General features: G+C 34.0%; 1 protein-coding gene across 2 annotated transcripts in view; it reads left to right on the top strand.

Annotated features, from left to right (window-relative positions):
* The window catches only part of Ttll7 (tubulin tyrosine ligase like 7), a 132,898-nt gene extending 111,063 nt beyond the window's left edge, over positions 1–21,835 (top strand). For both annotated transcript variants that reach the window (XM_010613737.2, XM_010613736.2), the window contains exons 19-21: positions 2,007–2,167; positions 5,606–5,779; positions 18,430–21,835. In XM_010613737.2, coding sequence (XP_010612039.1) covers positions 2,007–2,167; positions 5,606–5,779; positions 18,430–18,550 — 456 coding nt within the window. In that variant the 3' untranslated portion in view covers positions 18,551–21,835. The remainder of the gene's footprint in view (positions 1–2,006; positions 2,168–5,605; positions 5,780–18,429) is intronic.
* Positions 21,836–24,449: the final 2,614 nt, after the last annotated feature.

Below are 24,449 nucleotides of genomic sequence, written 5' to 3'. Positions count from 1 at the left end.
CCTGACCTACTGTACAGTCTGCATATCTGCTCCCACCTCACAGAACGGAAAGGGCAGCATTGAAACTATGATCTTCTAAACAACAAAGTCATTTTGGAAATTTTTTTTATCTAATAGATGTCTAAATAAACTGTGAGTGAGTATAAGTAATACCAGCTCTTCATCATTAATGTTTTAAAGAGAAACATTATTGTTTCATCCGTTTCCAATACTTCAGGTATGTTTGTGTTGAGAGAAATTATGCATTCCCATAAGCCTTTGTGTTTGAGAGTCTTTTTTTTCTGTTTTCATCTTTCATTCTTATTTTTATACAAAGTTATTATAATTAGATAGGTTTGGGGCCAGCAATTTAGCTCAGTTGTTCCGCTGCCTGACTTGCAAGCGCAAGGACCCGAGTTCGATTCCCAGTACCAAAGAAAAACAAAAACCAAGAAACCCCAAAACAAAAAAAAATTTAGATAGGTTTAAAGTAAATATTCCATTTTGATAAGCAAAAATTAAAATAACTGTATTTATTGGTGCATAATTTGTTTCAAGAGTTTTGTTGGAAATACCTGCATTGTATAAGAATAAATACATGTGATTGAGACAAAGTAGATTTTCTCATAAAGCTTTTTTCACATTTTCCAGGACCTTACTGACTTCAGTTGTCAAGAACACTTGTAGTCCTCATTTCATAATAGTCTTTTTTTATTGGTCTGCGTGTGGCCTACTTAGTGCTTTTAAATGTTATATTACCTGTGAACCCAACACTTAAAGCTGAGATCTTGATAATAGCTAATGGTTGCTTCCATTCCAGATCTTCAGTCTCAGAGAACCATTTCTTTAGAATTCAGTATTTACCAGTCCTTGAGTTTCTTTCTTTATACTTTTCATTGCATCTGTTTTCTCTAAAATATTCTTATAATTTGATTAACTTCTGTTAAAGAGCATCATCATACTGTATATAACTTCTTCTATGTATTTTTTAGCTTATATATTATTACCAAGAATCTCAGTGTTACATGTCATCTTTTGTTCATTCTGACTACTGTGTAACTCAAGGGAGTGAGTATTCCACTGTTTATCCAACTTCTATTCTTGTAGAGTTAGGTTGTTTCTAGGTGCTCACAATTGTGAACACCTTAATGAATGGTCCTGTACATGCTTTGTGTTGTTTCCATGGAGAGATTCTCTCAGGAATAAAGTTGCTGGGATATATGGTATATGAATTTTCAAATTCAGCAGGTATTGTCAAGTAGTTTTCCAGAGTGAGTGTACCACTTTGTAATCACAACAACATCTAAAAGACCCTGTAGATCCATATCCTCTCTCATGCTTGGTATTATACTTTCAGTTTTTGTCATTTAGATGAGTGTGAAATGATATCTTACTGTATAGCCTTAATTTTTCTTTACGTTTACTGGGCATATTTATTTCCTCTTTTGTGAAATGCCTTTTTGCCTGTTTTTCCCCCAAGATGTTTATATTAATAATATGCTAGAAATTCTTTATGTATCCTTGATGTTACTCTTTTGTTAGTTGTACATGTTTTGAATGTATTTTTCCTGTTTGTAAGGCAGTGTTGAATTTCTTTAAGATCTTTTTGATGAACAGAAGTTCTTAATTTAACATAATCCAAATCTATTAATGTTTTATAGTCTATACTTTTTGTGACCTCAGTAATCTTTTATCCACACTTTCCATTAACAAATGTAGTGGTTTATTACTTTAGTACTTAAGATGTTAGCCCCACTATAATTTATTTTTATTAGTTGAATGAAATAAGAATTCAACTTCCATTTTTTTCATAAAGACTATTTTTTAAATCTCCAGCCTTGAACATTCTGTTCTTTAGTGGTATCACTTGCCACCTCTGTCATATAACCAGGTTTTATAAGTACATGGCTCTATTTCTGGACATTTTATTCTATGCTGTTGTTTAGTCTCTTTATGCATATGGGGTACATGCATGTGTGTATATTATATACATACCTAGATTTTAAATACTTTGGTTTTTCTACTAGGTTTTGGACATAGTAAAAACAAGTATTCGTTCAGTTCTTCCACGTATCTGGAAGGTACCTGATGTTGAAGAAGTAAACTTATATCGGATTTTCAACCGGGTTTTTAATCGCTTACTCTGGAGTCATGGCCAAGGACTATGGAATTGTTTCTGTGATTCAGGGTAAGTTTTGGGAGGCTGAGGCAGGAGGATCACTGCAAGTTCGAAACCAGCCTGGACTACATTGTGAGTTCCAGGTCAGTCTCAACTACATAGTGAGACACTGTCTCAAAAAAGCAAAAAAAAAAAAAAAAGTTCTAAGTCATCTTTTATTATTGTAATTTTTAATATTTTACTATTTAGCTATGTAGGTAACCCAATAAAATGGTTTAATTTCTTTAATAATGTTTTAGAATATTCATTTTTCTTCATGTAATTGTTAGTACTCAACTCTAATTTATAACAATTAAGCTGATTTAGATAAGATGATTAATATGAGCACAACACCTTGTAACTAATTTGAATTCAGTGGAGAGAAGGTTTTCTTAATTAATGAAAAAATTTCAATTATAAACCAATATCTTTCAGATTATTTGACTTTCCTTTATGTAGCAGACTTTTAAAATTATAGATATATTCTTCCTCTCCAGAGTTCCACTGCTGCCAAAGCTGTGAGACATTGTCATTCCGTCCTCAAGATATCTCAAACTAAACATTCTAATGTCCTTTTATTCAGAAATGGCTTCCCTTCCTGTCTTCCCGTAATTGTAGTGTTGTTCTTCTAGTCACCCCGGCGTGCAATATTTCTGAGGCACTTGCATCTTTCTCCTCAGTACTGCCTTTATTCAATTATATACTAAGTCCTATTCATTTAGGGGTCACATGCCCACTGTGGCTACTCTAAATTATTTTTCATTCATTCTTTTAACAATTTTCAAATATTTATTATTATGTTAGATATTTTTGGAAATACAAAGCTGAATCTGATACAGTTGTTGCCCTCTGCAGAAAACTTAGAAGTGATACTGGTTAAATGTATTACTTAATACTTTGTGCCAGGCATTGCTTACCACTTTACATGTATTAGGTGATTTAGTCCTCATAACATCGCTGTGAGTCAGGTTGTACACTGTTTTCCTCTTATAGATAAGGACTCCAGCATGCAGGTATGTACTAAGGACCTAGAGGAACTGGGATTTGAATGCAGTTGACTTTGATCCCAAAGTTCATGTTCTTAACTGATATGTTCTGATGTCTTTAATAGACAAAATGTGGTTTCTACAGAAGTAATCATTTTAAAAAAGAGGCATAGAGAAAGTATGATAGAATTTCAGACAAGAGGAGAGCTTGATAGAAGGGCTAAGAGAAATGAAAAGATTTCTAGGCATTTCTGTCTCCCTTATATATTTTTTTGTTAGGGTCATTGCCTAACCTTGAGGATTTTCCCTTATCACAATCTATAGGTATGAGGTTCTATCATATGCTGATTATTTTTTATTTCTTCTGTCTTCACGTTCAGTACTCTCCTATGTGAAATCTGTTCCAGAAAAATAAACACATCATTTTCAAATATCCCAAAAGTATGTCCTTCTTCATCATGAGGTTCTTTGAGAAAAACATTAGTTCAGCTAATTTCACTTTTTTATCTTAAAAGCAACCAAACACTGTGTTGTGAATATTGGCATTGAGATATTATAGTATGTATTTCAAAGATTTTACCTGGACTCGTCTATTCCAGGTGGTGAGTAGTTGCTGGGGAAACTGCCGATATCCTCAGCATAGGTTTCTTTTCCTGCAGATGGGGCTTCGTTGGCCCAGCAGCAGAAGAAGCAGGGCTCGTTCATCTTCTGTCTTCTGTGTTCATGAGAGGTTTGGTTTGCTCTGACACTCGATGTGGATTAACAGTAGAATGTAGTTTTTGCCACCAGGTGAATGTATATCCAAGAAATAAGTATTTACAGGATTTTTCTTCACATATATATGGTAAATATTTTTCAAAGATTGAGAGAACGAGTAGCCAAAGCTGGTGGCATTAAAACTCACATGCATATTAAGTTACATCAAATGATAATGTCTCTGAAGCCCATTTATCATTTTCCACTTTACTTTTTTCTATCTTTAAATCCCAAGTTAAATAAAGACAATTACCATGATTTAAGTGAGCTGATAGTCAATAGCTCCAAAGTATAAAAGATCAGTACATTTCCACTGAGAGTGGAGGGTGGTGATAGGTGTAGGCTTTTAGATGCACTTACAGTTCTTATGGAGAAAATAGAAAAGTACTAGGCAGAACTCAAAACACAGACCTTTTCTCTGTGTATTTACATTTACATAAAATGGTTATATCTTGAACTTGGGCATTTAGGGCCTTCTTTGTTACAGTATATTAATTATAAACACATTCCCTCATTGAGTTATTTTTTGGTCAAAGCAGTTTAAGTTAATTTTAAATCTGTATTAGGGAAACAATGTATAATATCTAGTGTTTTCTTATGTTTAGTGATAGTTTATATTTTATTTATATTGTATTTTAAGTTAATTTAATATTGTTTACTGAGTGAAAATAAATTTTACTTCTTTATTAAGAAAAAAATTAGTTCGTAATATCTCACAACACAGAAGGAAATTTGTTTTTTTCAATTAACTCATTTGAATCTTACTCCTTGAGAAAACCTATCTTTCACTGATAAGATGCTGTCTTTTGGGGATCATGTTTCCCCCAAAAATGTAAACACTAGTGCTTCTAGTAAAAATATTCTTCCTGAGTGTCTAAAGCATTTTATAAAATTCAGATATATCAAATATCTACAAATATTTGAAAGTGGAGCCTTTAAATTTCCTATTGGAAAATATTTTTTTAGGAAAATAGTTTCCTTAATATCTTTTCTTTCTGAAAAATCTGCTCTTTTCTCCCTGAGGATTGCATGAATTGGTTTATGTAAAAATGAGATTTGAGCCATGCCCAAAAGTACTTTCCCCTCAGAGCTTGAAAAGAATTTCATTTACACTAAGGAAAAAAAATCTCATATTCTCTCATTCATATTCATTCTCATTCTCATTCTTTTGTCTCTCTGTACGACTCTGTCTGTCTGTCTCTTTCTCCCCTCACCTGTTCCCCTTCTTCTCACTCCCTGAAATGGTGAGGTGCCATGAAGGTAAACTTAGTGCACACATGCACATGCATGTTAAGGTTTATAGAGGAAGTATGTGTTACTTCCTTCTCTGGAATAATAAGGGCACTTAGGAAGGAAGGACACTGACTTTGGGATTGCAGTAGGTCAGTACTTACTGAGAGGATATGACTTCTGGAGGAGGAAAACAGTGCTCTCGGAATATCATGCATACAATTACATTTGAGAACATTTTGAAAGGTATGGTCAGAATCAAGGGATTAACCCAAATTCTCCTAGTGCAAAGAAGTTATAAACTAAATTGCAGTACATTATTTGTGTTAAGGTAAAATAATTTGCATATATTACATACTTTTAAATCATCCACAGTGACTACAGATATGTGTGACCATTTCCATCTTCCTTTATCAGTTTGTTGCTAGGTAAGTGATACAGCTGGTTGTCATTTTTAACAGCAGACATGAAGTCCTGTCTGTTTCCATGCCAACAGATCCTCGTGGGAGAGTATATTCAGTAAAAGCCCGGAGGTGGTGACTCCTTTGCAGCTCCAGTGTTGCCAGCGCCTGGTTGAGCTTTGTAAACAGTGCCTGCTAGTGGTTTACAAATATGCAACTGACTCCAGAGGATCCCTCTTGGGCCCTGGTCCTGACTGGGGTAACTCCAGGTACTTGTTTACATTCTCTAGCCTATGGGAGCTTGATATAAAGTAATGCCACAGCACAGTTTGAAATTGAGTGTCTCTTTTTGCTTATATATATAGCTAGGGAAAAAATGTAAAAACTGAAAATACATACATGCTATAATCTACAAAATATTTTCCATTAGCACAATCTTTACCTTTAAGGAAGTGAATGAGGACAGCAATCACAAACCTGAAGGTGACAAAAATAATGTACATGGAAATGAGCTTATTTGGTTTATCTGCTTTTACTTTCAAAAATTCAATAAGAGCCTCCAAACATGTTGTAATAAATTTAGCTTTTGTTCCCCAATAGGGATATTTCAACATTTATCCTTGAGCCTACTACAGTCGGGAAGATGCCTTTGCTTTAATTTTATTGTGCTACTTCCTCTGCTACTTCCTTCATCACCAAACCAATCTGAAAGAGGTGAATTTTTGTCAAATTCTCTTTCAAAATTAAGTTTTATGAATGTTATCCATTTAAAATAGGTAGTTTTCCGCAAGCCTGAAAAACTGTTTTTTAAACTGCAAACATATGCAGAGCAAATAAGTACATTTTCACATCTTCAAAACAATCCTATTTCTTGTTAGAAACAAAGATGAATAAGTAACTTTTGTTTTAACAATGCATAAATCGAACTGCTCAAGATAGAAGAAAGTAGACCCTGACTTTGAGGAACTAGATAATAGAAAAAAGTTAACTAATAATTGTACAAGCAGTAAGGAAAATGGAAGCAATAAAGCTTGTCTTCTCTTTTTGAAACAGCTAGAAAGGTATTCATTTTAAAAATCCCAACAAAGGTAATAAAGTCATTTCCTACAGAAGTGACCTACCATCGCTTCTCGGCCTTTTGGCTAAGGTCAAGTGCGGAAGTGACCTACCATAGCAAAATGGCTCAGATTATTTTTCACCAGAAGTAGCAAGCAAGATAATTTAAATTTTTGTCTTAGATTCTGTTATTGTACCTTTGCAGGACCTTTAACCTGTTTTAACTCTTCTGCAAATAGTAACTGATTGATGACAACAATGGTAGAGGTAAAGTTAACTATTAATATTTAAATTTGTAAATATCAAAGTTACATAGTTTATTGATTTGACTGAAGCACATTATTGAATGAAACTATCATTAATAGTTTCATGTGATTTAAAAGAACGATGGAGGCTTTTAGAATTATAGTCAATAAATGAAGAGCTTTCTTGTTAAGGGTAATACTCTGGGAGCTTGATCAAGAAAATGTTGTCCCAGGCTTGCAAGTAATTCATTCAAACTCTTTAATGTCATTCTTGCAATTCAAGATTTCATAACACAGTTTCTGTTGATGATGTGGGCTCTGTGGGTAAGCATCCAGGATGGGCCTTCCTGGTTACTCTGGAGGAAGAAGTTATGCCTTACAGTTGCTTGAGGCCTTTTTATCGTCTTTCCTCCTGGTGTTCAGGAGAGAGATTCCAGACCCTGGTGGTCAGAAGAGATATTCCTGAATGTGGAATATTAAGAGTTCTGGAATTCTGATAAGTGCTCAGGATGACCTTTAGTACTGTGAGTACAAGCATTTGAGGTGTCAATAAGGTATATTAATTCCTTCTCAAGTTCAGAACACTGTGAAAGAGAAATGCAAGATCAGAAAGGCATAAAATGTAGCTCTCTTACTCATGAAAGTAACATTGTGGACATGGTATAGGTGATCGTTTGAATTTGAATTCCAAATTAAATGTATCCACTCTAAGGCAGAGCTGGACCAACCCAAACTTTCCCTTACCATTACTCTCTACAGTCTAATTCCTTTAGTGATGGCAGGAAGGTAAGAGACAGTGCATCCTCTCTGCAGAAGCACTGAGCCACAAGGAAAAAAAAAAAGCGGAGCCAAGCATTGAGTTTCTGTTTTTATAACCCACAAATCAGATAATTCAGTTCTTGTAAAATCCAGGAAGTTTGTATCAGTAGCAATTCCCCTACATGGAACTGAGTCGGAAATAAACATTTCTGTCTAATAACTGGGTATAACACTCAAGTCAAAGTCATATTAATTTAAGGACATAATTTTTTTCTCCCATAGATTCATAAGGGAACCTATGGCATTTTATTCTATATGTAGAAGGTATTTAGTATTTATTAGTAGATTAATTTATGAAGTATGCCTGATAAAATATACACACAAATTTATCTTTATACATAAATATTAATTATAAATAAATGATGCATACATATAAATGTCCTCAACATACTTATGAGGTCTACCTAAAAACTTATGTGGAGAAATATCTTTGCTAATTTAATCTATAAAATTAAAAGAGAAAAAAATAGAGTTAACATCAGTCAGATACATGGCCACGTTTATTCTTCCCAGGGATCTGAGGGATGAAGAAGATTTAAAGAGTATATGGCATTTATTACATGGAAAAGTCTGGCCTTCAACCTTGTAATATCAGGAGAAAAGTAATATAAGAAGCACATATAAAGCTATTTCTCAGAGGTGGGCTCATAATAACTAAGTAAACGTAACTGATATATAAACCTACATTGGCTAGGCTTACTTGGGAAGGTTTGGAATCTCCAACTACTTTTCCACCTCCTGACTTATACAGTTTCACTAGCTAATTCTGTCAAATGTACCAGAGAAGGGGAAAAAGGAGGAACTATTTTCCCTTCTTTTATAATGCTCCCATGCCTTTGTTACCAAAACCTAACCAGGAAATTATTGGCAAAGGAAAATTAATGTTTATTCTCACCCTTAAACAGAAGAAAACAATCCTAAACCAAATATTAGCAAGCTGAACCCAGAGTTTAAATACATAATATATCATAGCCAACAAAAGTGATCAGTGTAATTTGCTACATTAGCAGAATAAAAGGTCATTTTGAAAAATACAAATAAATCACTTGATAGAATTCAGTATACATTCCAACTATATTTTTTTTATTGAGTTTATTGGTACATTTTATGTATGCAGTACAGTTACATTCATTATTGGTATCTTGTACCTCTACATGACAGATCTTGGTTCTCATTTTTTCCCCTTGTCCCTGCCCTCCCGTCACCCCCTCCTCCCCTTCCCATTTACAAACATTTTATTTCCATTTTCTCTTATTTTTTTCTTTTCCCTTATTACCTTTCCCCTACCCTTCCCACTTGCCCTACACCTTTAGCCGTTTTCTTCCTATTTCACATTCCAACTTTAAAAACTGCTTAGCTAGCTAGAAAAAAATTCCACACTAGTAAATAATTATTAAAATATTATAAGAGGCATACTTAAATATTGAATTCTTTCAACAAGAAAAAGACAGATGAGGAACAAGACAATATTGCCTGTTACCACTTTGATTTAGCATTGTGCTGAATGTTCTTGCCAATTCAAAGAGAAAGATAAAAGAAATAAAAGGCTTTAGGTTTGAAATAACCACAGCTCTGGCTGGAAATTTAGTTCAGTGGTTCTACTGCCTGCCTCGCAAGTGCAGGGACCGGAGTTTGATCCCCAGTACCCTCCCCAAAAAACTACATTTTGCTACCAGTGAACATTATTGTGGTCATACAAATCTAAATAAATCTATAGATAAAATGAATTTAACAATTTTGATGATAACAAAATCAATATAAGAAAATAAATTACATTTTTATATAAAAATATTCAGCTAGAATATTAAAATTTCAAATATAATTTTTAATAGATTGCGAGAATAACACTTAGGAATAAATAAAACAAAAACATAAATTTATTCTTAAACATAAAACTTGGATGCAAAAAAGAAAAAGATACTTTATTCATCATTGAAGTCATCGTCATTATGTCATTTGTTCTCAGATAGTTCCATACATCTGTGAATTCAGTGTGTCTTACTACAGTTTCCAACAGATGTTTATTTTATAAACATTTTGGTAGGGGAAACATTTGACCAACTCTTGTTTTAGCATTTGTAGTACAGAAAAACAAACAGAACAGGTAAGATAATCTTGAAAGAGAACCATAAAATGCTAGGATTTATAGATTATTGTGTACTAAGACTTAAGAAAGATAAGAATATCTTAAATAATGAAAAATTAGCAAAAGGATAAACAGATGGACCAATGGAACTATTTTGAAAAGCAATAAACCAACACAGGCCTGCTACTGACTAGATTTGTGACAAAAGAAGGTAAGGTTTCTTTTTCTTTTAATGAAAAAACAGGCAAAAGAAGTTTCTTTAAACAAATGGGGCTAAAACAATTGGGCTTTTATGTGATGATAGCTAAAGAAAACTTGATTTTGTCCATTCCATAAACAAAAACCATTTTCTGATGAACTGAGTAAATAGACATGATAAAAACACAAAATATTTCAGAATATAGAATATTTTCATAATTTAAAATGTGAAGTAGTTATTAAAATAGGATTAAAGTGCTAACTATAAGTGAAAATATGAATACATTTGGTTGTATTAAAATTAAGAATCTATGTCCTGTAGCAAAAGCAAGCCACAAGATGGAGGAAGATATTTGCAACCCATGTAATATATTTTAAAAATTGTACATATAAGTATGCCTACAAATTTCTACCAAAAACTCAGACCACCAATAAACAACCAAATATTTGAAAACAGATCAGTAAACATTTAAAGAGCATCTAAAATAATTGTAATAATCAAAGAAATGCAAAATTACAAAACCAGTGCCTAGCCCGCCCTGTACACCCAGAGTCCTGAGAATGTGGAGAAGTGGGATCTTTCCTACACTGCTTGTGACAATGAACATGGACTCTTTACTCATATTCCAGCATTACGTCCTTAAGGGTACCTTTCTACAGCTGTTCTGCTCCCAGGAATTCTTAGCAGTGTGTGGGTATGAGCGTCAACATTCTTATTGGAATGATGATAGTAGAGTTTACTCATAATTTCCAAATTTAAAAGCAGTTATTCACAGAAGAATGGAAACATTCTAATGTTCATACACTGGAACGTTATATAACATTGGTAGTAAACATACCTACGTATAGCAACAGAGATACCTGTCAAGCATAAAGTTAAGCAAAAGAAATGAGAGAGAATATATCATTTGTCCATTTACTTAAAACTCAAAGTTAAAGTTTTATGTTTAAGGAATGCACACTTGGGTTGTAAATAAGGAAGTAACGATCAGGATAGTGCTTAAATTTGTGAGGAGGGAGGGTTCTGTAGTATAGGGCTCAAACCTGCTATTCAGTTACTCAATCTTGGTCATGGTGTTGCGGAAGGAACTGGTAAATGACACACACAGAGACGCAGGAGTAGGTAAAAAAAAAAAAAGGTTTACTTTGCTAGCAAAGGATTGGTTTGCACCAAGAGCTGTGCCAAAGGACCGACCCTAGACTGGGTTACAATCTGCCTTTTATAAGAGCTCTACAATCATGACCTCGTTTTAGGTGATAAGACATTCTAGTTCCCACGGTTCCCATCACAAATCATGGTCACAAGACAGTTCAGTGTTAACCCAAATGTAGACATTTCTTTCAGGATGTTTATCATTAGCTATTCCAGCCCTGAAGGTTGAGGGGTCAGAGTTAGGAAAGCAGGACTGGTGACATTCCTTTTATCTTAATCACCTTTTCAGTCATATAGTTTACAGAAACTTTTATAGCTCAGGGACTGTTCTCTTAGCTTGAACATTTCGTCTCATCCTGGGATGCGACTTAGCACCTCTGGCATCTGTTAATTTTAAACTGGGCCTACGTACCTTTAAACTTCAATGGTGAAATCTTGGGTGTTTTTGTTAAACAAGCAAAGCAAAGCAAATTACAGAAGCAAAAGGCAGCGATTATTCCATATTTTTTAACATTTTGTAGGTTTCAGACTATTTACAGAAGTTCTATCAATGGTTATACAACTGATCACTTTATAATAGTCATTAAATTTATGAGTATTGATTGTTATGATATTTATGTGTGTGTTACAATTTTAAAAATTTAAAACTGATGAGATAAATACACATGGTACCATTATGGCCGTATGCAAAGGTAATCTAATACATCTGTCTCAGAATAGGGATCCACTTGCTAGTGATACTGATATTCATAATATAAAATTATAAATATTGTTTCATTTATGTACACTGTTTCATTGGCTCCATACTCTACAAGGTAGGCTAGAAGCGAATACTCAACATTTTCTATGGCTGAGAAAACTGAGGTATAAAGAGGATATGTGGTTTATCCAACTCTAAATTGATAGCATGCAACAGTGGTAGAACTTGAAAGCAGGGCTTACTGTGTTTCCCCAAAATTGAAGTAAAAAGTCACAAAACAATATACATCCACTAGGATGGTTATGATAAAAAGTAGTATAACATAGTGAATGTTGGCAAGGATGTAAAGTTGGAACTTGTGTGTATTGCTGGGGAGAATGTAATGGTGTGGCAACTATAGTAAATTGTTTGGCAGCTTCTCAGAAAGTTAAATACAGGTTTACCATGTCACCTAGGAGTTACACTGCCAGATATATATCCAAGAGAATTGAAAACAGAGACTTAGCACATCATTGTTCACAGCAGCATTTTTGACCACAGCCAAAATGTAGAAACAAGGCAATTGTCCATCAACAAGTGGGTGGATAAACAAAAATGGTGAACACATATCCAGTATTACTCAACTATAAATCAAAATGAAATCTGATAGATGATACAACATAGATGAAACATCAAAACATGTTAAGTTAAATAAGCAGACACAAAAGAAGAAACGTTGTAGTACCATCTATGTGAGGTATGTAGATAAGGCAAATTCAAAGATACAGGAAGTAGAAATGTTATCAGGGGTAAGGGTAAGGAGGGGAATAAGAAATCTCCCCCTATCCCCCGTGTGTGTGTGTGTGTGTGTGTGTAGTACTGAGGATTGAAACTAGGCCCTTATGTGTGCTAGTCAAGTGCTGTACAGCTGAGCTACATCCCAGCCTGAAAGGAGGGAAAATTAGTATTTAGGAGGGAATTTAGCATTTAATGGGTATAAAGTTTCTGTTTGTAATTAGTGGTGATGGTTATGCAACATTGTAAATGTACTTAATCCATTGAACTGTGTTTAATAGTATAGTGAGTTTCATGTTACATAATATTACTGCAATAAAAATATTTTTATATCGATGGCCTTTACTTACCCTGCATTTCCACAATCAGGAAGCTGAGTTTATTCTGGGGGATCAGGGACTCTGCTCCTATTCCAGAAAGATCCTAAGAGGCAAGTGTAGCTTACATTTTCCAGGTTAATTCCCTACCAGTCTGGAAATGCCTCATGTTTTTGAGAGCCTTTGTGGTCAGCGGTAAAGTGGCACATAAAAGACCAATTCCCCATAATCCAGAATTTACAAGTGCGTGTTTTACGTCTACATGAAGATGCATACACCTAGTAGTCTTAGAGGTGAAGAGTGATGGCATGTGTACGAAGCAGATGGGAACAGGGTGGTTTGAGGCATTTCTCCTCGGCGTGAATTAGCTACCAGTTATTTTTTATGTAAGGAGTAAACTGGAATAAATACAAAGTTTCACAAACTTAACATTTTTAGTCCTTTATACAAACTCATCAGACATAGTCTATAAATTCAATTTCTTGAGATACTCTTCCTGCTTAAAATATCAAATTATATTATTTAACTCCTCTGCAAACAACATTTCAGAAATAATCTTTGAGTTCAGCTAGTGTGAGATCTCCCAAGAGATATTAATGGAAATATTAAGGCAAATAATGCATTGTGTTTCTCTGTAATGCTTTAAAATATCCCACAGCACTCCCTTCAGGTGAGCAAAGTTCTTCAGTGTAATTTCATATGCTTTTTAAGTTCATACTGTACTTTTTTCTTTTAGGTCTTAAAAAAGCTTCATTTTAACTTCATTTCTGCTTCCCCTAAAAAGTTTAGGTTTGTGGCCTATAGAATACTTTTGTATTTTCTAGGTTATTTTATACTTCATATTTCTGAAAAAATACATAATAATTGAACCCATTAGTTTTAAAATCATGATTCGCCTACAGTAACAATTATGTGAAATTGTCATGGCAACAGGATAGTAGTGGGAACACTGATGCTGGAGCGAGGCTCTGTGGTTCTGAGACCTGGTTCTTTCACTCAATAGTTATGTGACCATGGGAAAGGCATTTGACCCTTTTATGCTTCATGAAGTTTATTCATCTGCAAATGTAGCCAATAATAATATCTACTGTATAGATTTGCTATGAGAACTAAATGAATTCATATTTGTAAGGCAATTAGAATAGTTCTGGGCCCACAGAAAATACTATTTAAATATTTGTTTAAAAAAATAAGTTAGCTGTGGTTCTGGATTTTGTGATCTTATTTTTCCATGTGTTAAATGGAGATCATTAACTCAGAAGTTTATATTAACATTATTGAAATGTTGGTAGTGACAATTGCTTGGAAATCCTTTGGGAGAAAGGTAGTAGAAGTTATTATTTACTGTATAATTACCAGTGTGTCAGAATGCATTGTCAAACAGAGAACAACTCTCAACTGATACAGAATAGTGGTTTTTTTTTTAAACACCTTAGTTTATTTTGCACCTTTGCCATAGATAGAAAGGTAAGCCTTTTCACAGCAAAAGGTATCAAATTAATCATCATGACTCCACCAGCTCTTGACATAATTAATCCATAAAAATTATCCAAGTGATATTAAGATATAATTTATATAATCTGTGATGTGAGAAATCAGTTGTTTCATTATTTAATGATTTGAACAATAATTTATAGTTTGTGATATTAGGTAATAGGTTTAGTGTATATTATTAGATAATTCATGAAATAATATTAATGGGTATTGTGGAAAATTCTGCTATTTTAATCTGAATGTTGTATGCAATTTTATTATAATGCATTCATTTTCTTCAGAATTCATATTAACTATGAATGTAAGTTTCTATTGACAGTGGTATCATGGTTATTGGTACCATTTCACATAGAATAGTGGCTAATGGGTTCCTGGCCTTCACTTTTTTTCACATATTTATGAATTTATGATACTCAAGGATTCTAATGAACTGAAGAAAATTAAATAAATCCTTTGATACTCGTACCATTGTTTATTTTTCCAAGACCTCTGTGAATTACCAGTCTCATTCTGTTGATACTTCTGCTGTTGGAAACTTCATGGATATTTTGATCCTGACTTTATAACATGTCTCCTGTTATTCTTTGGAATTACAGTTTAATAGTGTTATTTATTTGCACTTGTTTATGTGGTTTTTGCCAACCATTTCTCCCCAGACATGTAGATTAGACTGACAAAACGCCAGCCACGGGCTTTCATAGGAAAATAAATAAATCTGGTACAGTTTCTGATTTGCTGTTATAATTTCCAAAGTTTGAAAAAAAAAAGACACATTTGTTGACAAATCTGTCCTGAATTGACATAAAGTGTGTCGTGATTAAACTTAATTGCTAAATTGAATGGCTTGGGAGATGCTTAAGGGATGAGTAAAGCACGCTTTTGTGTGCATTTGGGTAGATCATGGAGGCATGACTTTGGTTGCTTTATATGGTACCTTGCCTCATCCTCTCTGGAACAGTTCTCCTGGCTGCTGTGATCTAAGCATCTTTGCTCTGTTATTCGCTTTTGCCTTGGAGGAGGCAGTCAACCATGGACTTAATCCCCCCAAATCCTGAGCCAAATTAAACTATGTCCTGTGATTGCAGCACTCTAGGAGGCTGAGGTTGGAGGATTACAAGTAAAAATTCCACTCAGTGAGACCTTGTCTCAAAATTTTAAAAAGATTGAGATGTAGTTAAGGGCAAAGGTACTGAGTTCAATCCTGAATGGCACAAAACAAAACCATAAAAAAACCTGTCCTCCTGTAATATCTTATCAGATACTGTGTCTCAGTTATGGGAAAACTTACTAATGCAAAAAGTTGATAGTGGAGAATTGGGGTTGTTGACTGTATTTGACCATGTGGTTAAGAAGCCTTTGGAATTGATTTACAGGAGAATTGTGTAAGATTTTGCAATGAGAAATAGAGAAGCCTTAGGATGTTGCAAGCAGAGTTTGATGGTTGGTTCTTGTCAGAGATCAGAAAGGTACTAGGAATATGGACAGACTCATGAGGTTTTAGTGAGGAATGAGGATTCTTTTTGGAATTAAACTACAGGCCATGCATGCTACGTTGTGTTTATTTATCCCATGTCCTGAGACTGTAGGAGGTTGAATTTAAGGGTGATAGACTAATTGATCTCGTGGAGAAAATTTCAAGGTAATCCAGCATTCATACCATGACAAGGGTAATACTGGATGCTTTCAGCCAAATTTACAGTGAGAACCAGGGGCAAAAAAGAAAGGAGAAAAATTTGAAAACCTTAAATGTTGACCCTCCCAAAACCCACATGTAAAGTGGAGCCACAGAAGGTGTGTTTGTAGAAGAGATTAACAGCATTTAAAAGAAACCCAGTACTTTGTAGAAGGACAAGAAGAAAGACACCTTGATAGTATCTCAAAATTCATCATGATCCTGTCCATTGAGCTCAAGGGTGCAAAAACGTAAACCTTTCATTTAAGAATCTTCCTGGGACATCTGTTTAAAAAGTGTCACCTAGAGAATTGGTTTCCTTTATTTCGCTGTTTGGCCATCTACACATTGAGAGGCCACTGTAGCCATGGTTGAAGGGGGCCCAGAAGCTTCAGTTTCAGCCATAGTTGAAGCTTCAGCTGGTAGAAGACTGGCATCATGCATGTGATGCTAGTTTTGTAGACATGCAGAGTAAAACAGTTGCAGAGACTTCCACTACAGTTTCAAAGAAAGGCCTGCGAAGCCAGGCAAGGAGCCCTTGAGAGGGCAGTGCGTGAATTGATTTATGGAAATGAAGCTAAAAATGCTTGCGGACCCTATGAATATGGAAAAGCAGGATATGTGTAGTGTCTGCTAGGGAAAGCCACAGATGGAGTGGAACCAGCCTAACAGAAAGGCCATGTGGTATGCAACTAGCAAGGCTATAAGGGCTGCCCACACACTTTAGAACTTACATTGTACCACTGGGTACTCCAGAAGCCAAACATGAAGCTACAGGAATTAATGTTTGCCCTGCTAGGCTTTGGTTCTTTTCTTTTCCATTCTCCTACTCCTCCCTTTTGGAATGGGGATGTTTACCCTGTACCATTGTGTACTGGGATAATTTAAGTTGATTTTGATTTTTACAAGAATTCACAGTTAAGAGTTTGCTTTCAATCTCAAAGGAAACTTTGAATTGGACTTTTTAGCAATGCTGGAACTGTTGGGATGTTAGGGAAGGGATAATTATGTTTCAATTGTATGTAGGATATTGTATCTTCTTAGGCAGAATTGTGACCTTGTGTTTATTTGGGGATGAAATAAGATTCAAGCAGATGTGTTTGGACATCAGCTTGATAAGTGGTGGAGTGTGGTGGTTAAGCTTACTTGTCAGCTTAATTGGCTTGAGAGCCACCTAGGGCAGAGGTCACCAACTTCATGGCCATTGTCTTTTAGGAACTAGATCACACAGTAGGAGGTGAGCTGCAGTTGAGTGAAGCTTTAATCTCTATTTTCACCTGCTGCTCTTGCTTGCATAGTGCATTACTGCCTGAGCTTTACCTCCTGTCAGATCAACTGTGGCATCAGATTCCCATAGGAGCACAAAGCTTAACATGAACTGTGCGTATGAGGGATCTAGGTGCATGCTCTTTGGAATCATCCCGAAACCATTCCCCCTCCCCAGTGTCCTTTCTGGTGGAAAAATTGTTTTCTATTAAACCATTCCTTGGTGCCAGAAATGTTGGAGACTACTGACTTATGGGATTAGTAGAGCACACTTCTGAGTGTGTCTCATTGGGTAATGCAGGTGTGTGACCATGGGTATTAAATATGGTCCCTGGCCTCTTTTTGGCACTGTTCCTGACCCCTGCTTCCCAGGCATCGTTAACTAAGTGTCTTTCCTGTGCAATACCCTTCTGTCATGATGTTTCTGCCCTGGAGCCAGCTATCTGTGGCCTGAGTGTGAAATTGTGAGCCAAATCAAACCTAACTTCCTTTTAAGTTGTGTCAGGCGTTGTGTCAGATCTTTTATCTATATGCTTTATTGTGAATACTCATGCATTTTACTGTGTAAATATTAATGGTTCATGTACAGGATGTATAAAGCCCTGATGGACCTATTAGTTTTACACTACCTTTCTAAAATCTAGGAAAGTCACAGATTCTGAAATACATTTGGCTGCAAAGGGTCTATGTAACCTATACCCAGAAGCACTATATGGCCTGAGAATATAAAAATTCTGTAATTATGAATGTTAATTTTTAACTTTTTCTTTTAGACTGCCTATATTCATAATATGTTATTATCGTTAAATTATAATCAATACCTACAGTAGTCTTGAAACATAAATTATTGTTAATGTGGCTCATTACTGTGTTTTAAATATTTGACTGGCTTCACACATTACTTATAAGGAGGGATGGTGAATTTGGGATACTAATATCATATGTCGTATCTGTATTCAGATTCAAGTGAGATTCTGTGATTTCAACATCTTGGGAAGACATCTTTTTATATGAATTGTATCATTGTTATAGTAACATGTTTTTATGTAGGATGTGTCAGTTACTAATCATATAACTTCAGTGAATGGTATTAATGCCAGATTGCTTGTAATAATCTAATTTTTAATCATTATTTTTAGGTATTTACCACCAGGAAGCACCCAATTCTTCATGAGAACCCCAGCCTACAACATGAAATACAGTTCATCTGGAATGACTCGATCCAATGTTTTGTTTACATCCCGATATGGCCATTTGTGAAACTGAAGGGAAGATTGCCATAGGTTAAGCATAATAGTAATTAATTTATTTCCTCAACTTGACACTGCAAAGAAAGTGACCGTTAAGTGCTGTTTTATGTATATATGACATGTATATGTGTGAAAATACATACACACATTCACTCAAATAACATATATATTTATTATAATATATGAATTAGCAGAAAACTGAATATAAGAGTTAGCCTTTCTGAAAATGTAATAAACTATGTTAAATTGTTTACACAACTATGTGAATGTCTAGAGTTTGCTAGGTTTATAATTGACTCCTTCCTGCTAGAAATGTTATTTTTGCTGCAGAATATATAAAAGAGAATTGATATTGAAGATCCCATTACAGTGTTATATTATTTTTTAGACAACACAGATTTTGACTTAATGCATTAATAGTATAATACTATATTACTTCTCTCACTCACATTGGCCATTTAGAATAAAATACAAAGATTTAAATGCCTGGTGTTCCTTGATGATAGGATTAAATACAAAACGGGTTTATCATTACTGTGGCACACTGTACAGAACTAAAAAAAAATTGCAGCCCGATTCTCCAACATTTTAATTCCTCCATGTGAAAATATGCATTTTAAGTAAGGATGTGGCATTGTCATGTTATGATCTAAAGTGGAAGACAATCTAATTGGTTAAAAATAAAATGTAAATTCACTTTTATTTTTACTTTTCATAAGGAGTCACATAAAGGAATAGAAAAAGTACGGACAGAATACTTCTATATGGCTTTTGTCTCATGCTTCTTATTTTTTGGAAAATATCTTTGATGGGCTGAGCTGATGGTTAAATATAGTTCTTTGGCAGAAGAGTTGACACTTCAAACTCACTTTGGTGTTACAGGTAATGTGTTATACTTTCGAAGTCTCACAATGTCGAGGCCAATTTACATTTGTTTCTCATTGCACTACAAAAAATAAGCTACATGATTGTGAACAGAAAATTCAAATGACACATGCTACTAGCCATTGAGTTACCCTTGAAGGTTTTTTGTTTTTAAATCAGTGTACAGTATCATTTTGTCCAATGTTACCATGAATAAGTTTCATAGCAGTTTACTTCCTTTTCTTATAGTATTTTTTTAAATCAATGAGTGAGCTTTCAGTTTTTCATAAAAATATAAACAGTTTTGGTTGAGCTCCCTAGAAAGAGCAATATTTACCTTTCAGAAATGTATTTAAATTTCTTTCTCAAATGGTTTTTCTCATAGATAACAATTATTTGTAAAATTTGTGAATGTTTTCACTCCTTGCGGTATCCTAAAAGCTATTTCCAGTAAATCAAGATATAGCCCAAAGTAGGAGAACTGAGGCAGACAAATTGGTCTGCTTTAATTCACAGGTTGGAGAGCAGGCATCCCAAGGTTGGAAGTTACATATATTTTTATTTTAAAGCCATTTTCTGAGAGAGTATTAGTCCAAGGTAATTGGATTTTTTCTAAATTATTGATGGTTACTTGATTCTTTATGACTACCTAACATCCACATTCAGTGGACCTTTTCTTGCTAGTGCATTTCAAAAAAATATGTGCTTGTCTCTGTGGAAGAAGGATAAGGATATCAGGATTGGAGGAAATTAATGTAGTGCGTGTAACTCCATAAATTTTTAAAGATGTTGCAGATTTCTTAGACTAAATAATGCAAAAATCGGGATATTATGATGTTAATATATAAGAATGATCAACAATAAGTCATTTGTGGAGTAATTTTAGTCATTCGTTTTTTAAAATCATGATTTGGCCATAAAGGAGACACAACTTGAAATGACCGTTAAATTGTATAAACCCAGTTTGTTGGCCATGTACTTACTTTAGCTTCAGTCCAAATGATTCTACAGTGTATGCATTAGAATTTCTGCCTTTAATTGTACAAGAATGAAATTTTATTTAAAATAGCTGAGAAGATCCAACATTGGGAGGAAGCCGCCCTCCAGAAGCAAAGGCATGTGTGCACATGTGCATGTGTGCATACATTAAAAGCTAAGAATAAATTTAAATGAACAAAGCTACTGAGCTGTTTAATGAACAAGTTTTATTTCTCCAGCTCCTTAAGTCTGGCCTTATTTTAAGCACTAGAACTTTATCACCACATTTGCCTATTTATACTGATCAAGCTTGGTATGAGGAAGTTATGAATAGAAGCCGTGTGCTCATTACTCACGTATACTACCTGGTGTGCTGTGGACTGTGGCTGCTGCAGTGCACCTCCAAAGTGAGCAGCTAAGAAGAGAGACATCATAATGGACCAAGGAGGTCTGAAGAGGCCAGAAGTGTTTTGGAGGCATAAAATAGTTCTTAGTTTTGATTACAAATTTTTTCGTAGGATTAAAACCTGTCAGCATAAGTGAGAATACAGGTCTTTCTCGCCCTCTTTTTGTCTTATAAGAGAGAAACAGCTTTACATATCTGAAAAACTGAAGCTACTTAATTTCTTCAGAGGTTTTCAGAAGAGAATTTGGTTTACTTAAAATCGAAATACATTTTTGTTCTGTTATAGGAAAGCATATCTCTCTCATTTGGTAAATCTTAAGAGCAAATGCTTTCTAAAATTAAGATTGGGATGAAGTAACCTTTTTATTTTAAATTATTGCCCACAAATAAAGTCTGAGGTTACAAATTAGTTTTCACCTTAAATAATCCAGACTTGTATATTAGTTAACTATTACTTTATGTAATTAGTTGAAGGTACTGTTGTGATTTACATACTGATTAGTTTTACTAGGAACAAATTTTATTTCACTAGCATCTTACTTACCTTGAATAAAATCATAACAAGATCAAATGTGGAGATGGCATGAGGAAACTTGTCTAGTACATAGTTGAATATCTTATTAACCCTAACATGCAAAGATCATACAGATTTTATATCATGTGTCTCAATTAGGCTTAAATATGCAAAAAGTTTCCACTAGTTTCTCCTCCCTAAAATTAAAACCGAACCAAACCCAATAAAGAAAACTCTCTGTTTTCAACTGATATGTATGCAGAATTAGATAATAGCAACTTCTAAACATCAAGAAAGGATTTCATATGTCTTTTTGAGTAGGTAAGTAGTTGAGTATGGAATTTTGTTATCTGACTTGAATTTTCAGATGGTTTAATATAAATCCAAATGCTTCCTTCTTTAAGATAGCAAAGTCATGTCGTGTAAAAACTCTCATAAGTCTAAATTTATATAATAGCCTTGTCAAAGTACCAAAAAATTTATACTAACATAAACTTCATTATTTAATTTTCTATAAAGCACTGGTTCATTCTTAAATGTATATTCTTTTAAAAGAGGAAATACCTCAAGAGTGAAAGAAAATAATTTCCTATTATGTTTTGTAATCCTAACTTACAGTTTGAGTCTGAGTTTTCTTGGTTATAAGACTTAAACAATAAAAAGTATAACTATACAATTTTTGTGTTCCTGTGGCCTGATAATTTTTGAATATTTGCTTTTCTCTTAAAATGGAGAAATTTAAGTTTTCAGGGCAATATTATCTAAATCTAAGTTCTTATTTAAATGCTCTGACTGGTGTAAACATAAATAAATTTAAAATTCATAAATATATACATAATGAAAAGTTTATTCCTTACACTGCTTCTTTTTCCTCTCCTCTAATTTTCCTTGGACTTTGCATGGACAAAATCAAAAGAAGAGAAATCATGCCTTTTAAACATTATTTTTCTTTTTGCTTCGGCAACAATAAAACTTAGATAAAATGTTATTGGATCAAGTTCAGTTTATCTGCTGAAATTCTTGGGAACTAGGTTGAAGTGTCTATGTCTCAAATATCACCAATTGGATCCCAATGAAGAAAGATATGTTGCCATAAATAATAGTCTTGCAGCCCAAAAGTTGATATACTAAAACAGAATGCATACTGTGAGGTTGCTGCCATTTTTGGTGGATTTGATAGGTTTTTGTCTATCATAAGTAAGTGTTAAAAGATTATCACTCAGGTTACATTCTGTATTAATGGGCTATATTATCTAAGAAGAGCTTCATAAAGCTTTCCTTTTATCCCGACCCCACCTGCTCACTTGAAATATATTGGTAAAGACATCACTCAATAGACCAATACATTCCTAGTTTAGTAAGAAGGCTTATGTTAGGAAAGTAATCAGGTGTTGCTGATATTTCTCTTTCAAACGCTAGCAATTCTTTGTCCTGAGCTGTTCAATTCAAACAATAACTACTGTATCTGCTACAACATATGAATATTAATGGCTTTGCAAATGATTCTGGGTTTGAGGATTAGTTTGAAAGCAAAACATTTGCTAACATGAATCGTGACTCAAATTATCCTCATGTGCTTTACTACCTGTATCTGAATACAAATGTTGTTACAGAGAATATGCTTGAAATGTCAACTCGGTGTGCAGTTAGCATTGCATTGTCATGCTCTAGCATGTGATGTCTGTATGGTGCTGCTATTTGAGCCACTCAGATATGTTACTGTAATAAAAATGTTTAACATAGAAATTTATAATATGTCATCAAATGCTTATTTCTGTTTCAAAATACTTAAATACACAGAATTTAGTAACAAGAGATTGGCACCCAGTTAAGCTTCCTCGGTGATATATTTTCACAGTAATTTTTGCTGATACTGGGATAACAGTATCTTTATGGGGATAGTGCTACTTGCTGTTAGGGTCAGATCAAGAAAACAGAATTGGTTTAGTTCCTCTCTTAGCTGGCTGGAAAGCAGACTGTTTTAAAAGTTAGGACATAATATCTTTCTAAAATCGTGGATTATAACAGTGTTACTAATCTGGTTAGAGTTTTGTCAGCATCTCAGGTGTGTACTTCACTTTTTTTTTCTTTTTTTTTACATTTGAGTTACTCTGGTTTTTATTTTTTTTCTTTTTATTGAGGTTATTGGTACAATCTAGGTATACAATACAATTACATTCATCATTGGGATTCTGTACCTTTACATAATAGGTCTTGATTCTCATTTTTCCCCTTGTCCCTGCCCTCCCTTCATCCCCTCCTCCCCTCCCCATTTACAAACACTTTATTTCCATTTTTTCAGTTTCTCATATTTTTTTCCTCTCCCTTATTACCTTTCCCCCACCCTTCCCACTTTCCTTACACCTTTATCCCTTTACTTCCTATTTCACATTATTAATTCTCATTAGGATCCTGTGTACTATTATAGTTTTTCACCTTTTAGACATAATTTCATCATCGTTAAAACAACATACTAACCTTCAAAAGGAAATACATCTTAGTATTCTTGCTGTTCATAACTTGTTTTTTAAAATTACATGTAATGAAGTTAGAAGTTTTCCTTTATTTGTTTATTTGCTTTAGTGGGGTGCTGAGGATTGAACCCAATGCAGAATAGCTTTCTTATAAATAAAGGAAACACTTTGGGTAAAATCCTATTATGTGGCTGGTACTCTATAGTATGCATGCCTTCCTTTTGTAATGGACAACCAGATGGTATAAAAGTTGACCTTAAATATCAATAATTTAAAATGCATACTACTTTTATAAGTTAAAATATTACATAGAACATTATAAAGAGCATTTGAATTTTTTTACTTTTTCAGTGTCAGGTAAAGATGAGGTAGGTCAATATGTGTGGTTTCATATCTATTTTATCAAATAAATTGATATATATCAAGTTATACATTATACCATTCATATATGTCCATTTAATTTAATATTGGAAAATTGCAAAATAAAGCAATTATAAATAAAACATTTTGAAATAAGTTCTAGTGTTAGAAAACCAAATATAATGTCTTTGAAACAAAATAAGCAATAAACTTTTGTAGAAAGTAAGATGATAGCATTTAACCTGGAGAGACTTGGCTTTTAATGACTATTCCTCATATATTCAGTGTATGAAGATGACAGTGCCCATCACCA

Source organism: Fukomys damarensis, unplaced genomic scaffold (genome assembly GCF_012274545.1).
Source record: "Fukomys damarensis isolate Sample0158 unplaced genomic scaffold, DMR_v1.0_HiC HiC_scaffold_33, whole genome shotgun sequence".
Taxonomy (NCBI): domain Eukaryota; kingdom Metazoa; phylum Chordata; class Mammalia; order Rodentia; family Bathyergidae; genus Fukomys; species Fukomys damarensis.
This window is presented reverse-complemented; position numbering and strand designations above follow the sequence as displayed.